Source organism: Peromyscus californicus, unplaced genomic scaffold (assembly GCF_007827085.1).
Source record: "Peromyscus californicus insignis strain IS unplaced genomic scaffold, ASM782708v3 Scaffold_7__1_contigs__length_154581171, whole genome shotgun sequence".
Taxonomy (NCBI): Eukaryota; Metazoa; Chordata; class Mammalia; order Rodentia; family Cricetidae; genus Peromyscus; species Peromyscus californicus.
This window is the reverse complement of record NW_026294595.1, coordinates 39,180,932-39,187,973: the sequence shown is the minus strand read 5'-3', so window position 1 is coordinate 39,187,973 and position 7,042 is coordinate 39,180,932. Positions and strand designations below refer to the sequence as shown.

General features: G+C 38.3%; 1 protein-coding gene across 1 annotated transcript; it reads right to left on the bottom strand.

Moving 5' to 3' along the window:
- Window positions 1-516: 516 nt before the first annotated feature.
- LOC128100868 (splicing factor 3B subunit 6-like) lies at window positions 517-957 on the bottom strand. The gene has a single exon (XM_052723622.1). It carries the CDS (start codon window positions 955-957, stop codon window positions 517-519), a length of 441 nt encoding a protein of 146 aa, XP_052579582.1.
- Window positions 958-7,042: the final 6,085 nt, after the last annotated feature.

Here is a 7,042-nt window from a genome sequence, read left to right as displayed (position 1 = left end):
GTTCGTTACTATAAACAAACACAGCTTCAATGGCTTCTAGTGCTGAAACAGTTGCACCTACTGAAATGACACAGAGCCACGAGAGACTAAGACGAAGGAAACACTGGCAGATCTACAAACAACATGTTTTTCCTATTTTTCCATTTGGAAAAATAATGAACATTACACACCTGAAATAAAATTTTTTAGACAGCATCTCATTATGTACCCTGCCAGGCCTGGAACTCTCTATGTAGACCAGACAGGCCTCAAAATCACAGAGATTTGCCCGGCTCTGCTTCCCAGTACTGGCATCAAGGGCAAGCACAGCAACACCCAGGGAAACTGTTTCTTTTCTTTTTTTTTTTTCCTCTGTATCGTTCCAATTTTATTTATTTATTTATTTATTTATTTATTTATTTATTTATTTATTTACAAAAGCTACAGGTTTGTTAACATAATATATTCTAATGCTTAGAAAAGTTTTAAATAAGTCAATCTAGGGCTCAAACAAGAATTCACAATATTCAGTTTTAACTAAGAAGAAAATGGTGACTGGGGACCCTGCATGGACGTCTTCAGAGTGAAGTCCCCAAGCTCATTTGGGGGGGCGGGGGTTGTGTTGATGCCATACTTCTCCTTGAGAAGTTTCAGCTGCTCCTCCTTCTTCTTGGTGTCCATCTTCTGAAATGCCCGGTTAGCATTATAATACACCACGAGGTATCTGTTACACATGTTGAACCCGGATAGATGGTCGCATGCATTCTTAGCATCAAAGATGTCTTCGTAGACCACATCGGCTGTTCCTCTGGTCTCAGGTGTATTCCCTACTCTGATTTGACAAATAGACCCATATTTCCCAAATATATCACACATTTCTTCCACTGTGATTTTGTGTGGCAAGTTCCTTATATACAAAATCCAATTTACTTCAGGTGGGAGGCGAATATTTGCCCTCTTGGCCGCTTGCTTCGCCATCTTAGCGGTGATTTAGAGTTAAAAGCAAAGAATCCTTTTTTAAAAAAAACTTTATATCACTGAAAGAATTAAACTTACACACTGAAGATGTACTGGGGATTTGCTTTTCCCTGGAGTTCTTAATTCCAATTTGACTCCATTTTACTGTGGGATGGTCTGTATGTCAAATGTGTTGCTGATTGGTCAATAAATAAATCACTGATTGGCCCGTGGCCAGGCAGGAAGTATAGGCGGGACAAGGAGGAGAATAGAGCTGGGAAGTGGAAGGCTGAGAGGAGACACTGCCAGCCGCCATCAGGACAAGCCACGTGGCAAGGTATAGATTAATAGAAATGGATTAATTTAAGCTGTAAGAACAGTTAGCAAGAAGCCTGTCACGGCCATACAGTTTGTAACCAATATAAGTCTCTGTGTTTACTTGATCGGGTTTGAGCGGCTTGGGACTGGCGGGTGAGAGAGATTTGTCCTGGCTGTGGGCCAGGCAGGAAAACTCTAGCAACAAATGGCGCCCAACGTGGGGCAAGAGTTTCCACCTAAAAACTGAGAAAAAAGATTCTAAAACGGAGCTAAAAACAGCTTCCTAATTGTCTCTCTCAAATGAGCGGCAGCTGCTGGTTTGAGCTACTGGCGGGTTCCTAGCGTGCGCGCTCGACCTGCAGTATGGCAGGAATGAGGCCTCTGCAAATGGCACATTAAGCTGCTTGATGGATTTAGCCTTTGCTAGTACAAAACAAAAAAAAAAAAGAGGTTTCTGGGCTACATGCTACTTGGATAAAAGCATAGACCCACGATGGCTCCCAGAGCTGGCGGTAAGCATACCGCCACCATGTTGGGAAGCTGAAATGGGCGGAGCCAGCAGCCACAGCACCAGCGCCGTTTCAGGCTTAGAAGGCTGCAGTTCAAAGCAATAGGCTCAAGCTAATATAAAAAAATAAGCCACGTAAAGATGGCTACCACACAAAAAATCTGGATTATGTTCTCTTTGATATTCGTAACTAAAGAAAAACATTTGATTACAAAAGCTGTTGAGTTATGCCAAAATGTATATTTTAAAGGTACCTTGACTTCAAAATTTGGATATAAGGATATGTTGCTTTGGAAAGGAGATTCTGCTTTTGTTTCCACAGAAAGCCAGAGGCTATGGATTTGTTCCAGATTAAGACACATCAGGTTTGACCAGCCAAGACCCCCTGAAAGGTCTCCAATGACACCATGGCCCAGATGATCCAACATCCAGAACCGTTTCAAGGCAACTGGCTCAGACGATACACCCTCATGGACTACTCCATAATCCTAAAATATTCTTTATGCCCCCATAAGATACAGCGCCCCCCTCCAGCAGAAAGTAGTAAGAGAAGCTACGCCCAAATTCCCAAATATACCAAGCTGACTTTGGAGATATGTAAAGGTTAAAACCTTCCTTTTTAAGAAAAGAAAAGGGGAAGTGCTGTGGGATGGTCTGTATGTCAAATGTGTTGCTGATTGGTCAATAAATAAATCACTGATTGGCCCGTGGCCAGGCAGGAAGTATAGGCGGGACAAGGAGGAGAATAGAGCTGGGAAGTGGAAGGCTGAGAGGAGACACTGCCAGCCGCCATCAGGACAAGGAAGATGTAAAGTACCGGTAAGCCACAAGCCACGTGGCAAGGTATAGATTAATAGAAATGGATTAATTTAAGCTGTAAGAACAGTTAGCAAGAAGCCTGTCACGGCCATACAGTTTATAACCAATATAAGTCTCTATGTTTACTTGGTCGGGTTTGAGCAGCTTGGGACTGGCGGGTGAGAGAGATTTGTCCTGACTGTGGGCCAGGCAGAAAAACTCTAGCAACACCATTTTTTTCCTTCATTCTGATTTTTGTAATTATAATCCAAAGAGATCAGAAAGAAAGAAAAAATGGAGTAGTGTTTTGCCTGCATGTATGTCTGTATACCACATGCATGCCTGGTACCCATGGAGGCCAGAGGAAGGTGCCAGATACTCTGAATCAGCAGTTACAAATGGTTGTAAGCCACTATGTGGGTGCTGGGGATAAAACCTTAGGCTTCTAGAAGAGTGGTGAATGTTTTTTGAGCCCTCTCTCCAGTCCCTGTGTCATTTATGTTCACATAACTGCTACATTATGTTCACATAATAGTCATCATTTTAAAAGCAGACTTCCTAAACTCAAACCCGGGCCCATCTACTGCTTACTGTTTCTTTAGGAAAGTTGCTTATCCCTGTGCCTCAGTTCCTTCAACTACCAATGAAAATAGAAATAACATGGACCTCACAAGATTGCTGATAATCAAATTAGTTGATATATGCTTAAGCAATTAGACCAGTGTCATACAAAAGCATTCAATGAATATTTGTTATATTATCACCATAATACTTTTAATTTTTTTTTTAAAACTCAGCTGATTTCCAAAACCTCCATAGTTTCTTTGATACCATTTTTGCTTATTTTTAAATGCATATTAGTTGGTTTATATTTACTTGATTTGAATTTCGAATACACTTTTTTGTTTTTGGTTTGGTTTGGTTTGGTTTTTTGGTTTTTCAAGACAGGATTTCTCTGTGTAACAGCCCTAGCTATCCTGGAACTGGCTCTGTAGACCAGATTGGCCTCAAATTCACAGAGATCCGCCTGCCTCTGCCTCCCAGGTGCTGGGATTAAAGGCATGCGCCACCACACCTGGCTTCAAATCCATTTCTTAACAAATAAACCTAAATGAATTGGCTTAAGGTAAGATTTGAATGTATAAAATGGTTCAAAAAGAGTCAGATTTTAGAAAATTCAAAGTGCTATACAAATTCTAAAAGGTCATCTCTGTTTCTTCCCTCTCTACCCCAGCATATGCCTATATCTGGCAGCTTTATCCTTCTGAGACAAAATAACTCTTTACTGAACTTTAAAACACTTTAATCAGAGCAGATTCCAGGTGGGCACAGTGATGCAAGCCTCTAATTCCACCATTCAAATGAGTGAGACAGAAGGATCATGATTCAAGGCCAGCTTGATCTATGTGGCAAGACCATTTCTAGATACACACCCAGCGACTTCTCCCTCCGTACTAAAATTTAGAGACAGTGTAGTGAAAAGAGTGTGGTATCAGGGAATGCAGATCTGGAGTAAAATTCTTGCTTTCACTCGCCAGCTGTTTAACTACAGGAAAGTTTGCTCAGTTTGAACTTTTGTACCTCAGCTGGGAAATGCAGCTGCTGCTCATCACGCATGGTTGTTACAGAAAAGTAGGTTGTAAGCTTTATAAAGCATCAGTAACAATGTAACTCAAATCTGTAAGCTTTATAAAGCATCAGTAACAATGTAACTCAAATCAAAGCTGTAAAGAGAGATATGCACAGATAATATGTCTCAGAATTATGTCACATGATCACAGCATTGAGGCAGAAATTGGATGAGGAGAAAAATGATAGGGAAAACTAAACTAAGGAGTTTGAATAGCTATTTGGAATTTGAAAATAATGGATGAATAATTCACTTAAAAATATTCTTGATACTCTTGGATTCTGATCTCTAAATTTACTACATAAAAATACAGTTTTGAGTTGTATTTTGCTTTCATTGTAGATTTTGTGGTGAAGAATTAATTTCTTAAAGCCAACATTTACAATTTTCTTATCAAACCCCGTCATTACAGATGGGCAGATGGTAACTAGTATATAAAGGTAGTCCATAAAATTTCACAAAAGTTCTCTTATTATTACCAACTAAGAAAGAATACATTATGACAAAATTAAGTAAGAAATTATCTGTTTGCTTATTTTGTGTAAATCCCTGAGATTTATTCCAGTGAGACCAGTAAGCAAAAGAATGAAATTAAAAAGGCAGAAGGCCACAGTGTCATGAACGCTGTTAAAGTATTCGATAAAAACTATCCACTTGAGGTTCATTGCAACACACCGGAAAAACATGATCCTCCCATAGTTAGACACAAGTAATAGCAAGCTAAACACTCTGGAAAAGATGTGATACCATTATACAACACACAAATTTATTTTATTATTGCTATCTTTGTGGCCTATAGCATTAGTACTAAATTTTGTTTGATGTACATGTTATAATATTTGGAAATGCTCTGATTATTCTATCCTATATAGCAAGATGTCTGATAAAAGTCATCAAACAATTCCTCAGCTTGGTACTAAAAACTAAATCTTAATTCTCCTAATATTTTTTAAACAAACAAACTAACACTTGAATCTTTTTTCCAGGATTTTTCTTTTCAAAAATTTCCAAGTTCTTTCTGGTGGATATGTAAGATAAGGCACATATTGTCAAGAATAAGTTGTCAAAGTGAATATGAAATGTGCTTCTCAAAATATCATTTACACATTTACCAGATGGTAAAATAAACATGTAAATTGTTATCATGTATACACCAAGTTTGTATTAAAATTTTACACACCGCAGGAAGGGTGTAAAAATTGTCACATATTGTATTACTTGTTCACTTAATAGTTTATTAGCATCTCATAAATATTTTCTTTAAGAAAAATATTATTTAAATGGTCAGAGAATTCATATGCTGCTAATCAGAGCCATATTAAGTTGCAAAAATCCCTAAAAAATAAAAAATAATCAATCTTTCTGTTTAATTAGTTAAATACAAAAGAACATTGAAAATAAAATAAAATAGATCCATAAGAGATTTGTGAGATTCCAAATTATAAAGCTAATTAGAGCACAGCATGGTGGCCAGCCTTTAATCCTAGCACTGGGGATACAGAGGCAGGCATAATCTCTGAGTTCCAGGCCAGCCAAGGCTACATGGAGAAACCCTGTCTCAAAAAAAAAAAAAAGGAAGAAAGAAAAAGAAAAAAGAAAGAAGAAAGCTATCAGCTTAATGAAACACAGACTTACATTGAAGATTACCCAGAACATTCAAGGTTATAGAGAGCCCTAGTGTTAACAAATACTACAATAATTTGAAGTAATAAATATCAACAAAAATAAGAATATTAAATCTCTGTTAAGTTTCTATCTTTTTGTATCTAGGCTTATACTTCAAAGATTTGAGCATCAAAAATTTGTTTGTGTGTGTGTGCATACACACATGCTGTGTGTGTTCACGCATGCGCATGCCTGCCACATATGTAGATGCCTACAAAAGCCAGAGGAAGGTGTCCCTGGAGCTGGAGTCACAAGTGTTAACGAGTTAAGTGATTTGGTTGCTAAGGAGGGCTCCATTCCTCTGGAAGAACAGCCAAAACTCCTAACCACTGAGCCATCTCTGCAGCCCCTCAAAAGTAATATTTAATAAATAAAACTATTATTAGTGGCTCTAGTCATTTGTCACATGTCATCCTTAGTGGACAGATCTAATCAATAGCATGATTATAAAAACTGACTATTTAAAACAAAACACCTGAGGCAGAGCCAGGCGGATCTCTGTGAGTTCGAGGCCAGCTTGGGCTACCAAGTGAGTCCCAGGAAAGGCGCAAAGCTACACAGAGAAACCCTGTCTTGAAAAACCAAAAAAAAAAAATAATAATAAAATAAAATAAAACAAAACATCTTAGAATTACTATTTATCTCTTCTATCAGAATGAATATTTTGGTTCAGGAAAACTCAAAAACCCCAAAGCTTCTAGCAAGTGTAAAATTTCTTCGAAGCCACATTTTTTTCATCCATAGAAGCCAGGCATGATGATACATACCCATAATCCCAGCACTTGGGAGGTAGAGGCAGAAGGATCAGGAGATCAGGCCAGCTTCAGCTACATACCAAGCTTAAGGCCAAGGTGGGCCACTTAAGACCCTATCTCCAATTTTTTTCATAGACAAAGCATTCATGAATCACAAGTGGATTTTTCACAAGCCACAGAGGTAGCTGAATTTACTATTATGCTTACCCAGCTCATATAAAGCAATAGACATATGTAAACAGACAACTGAAAGTGAAGTTCTGTACTCTTCAGCAAACAACCTGGAAAGTAAAGCCTTGCATCTTTTGAATTTTGTACATTAAATCCAGACCTTACTACCTTCCTAGGATAAAACAGAACATGGACTGATGGATTAGGCAGTACAGAAACAGATCTGGTATCTTCTAAGGCAGGCACCTGAAGAATATGTTT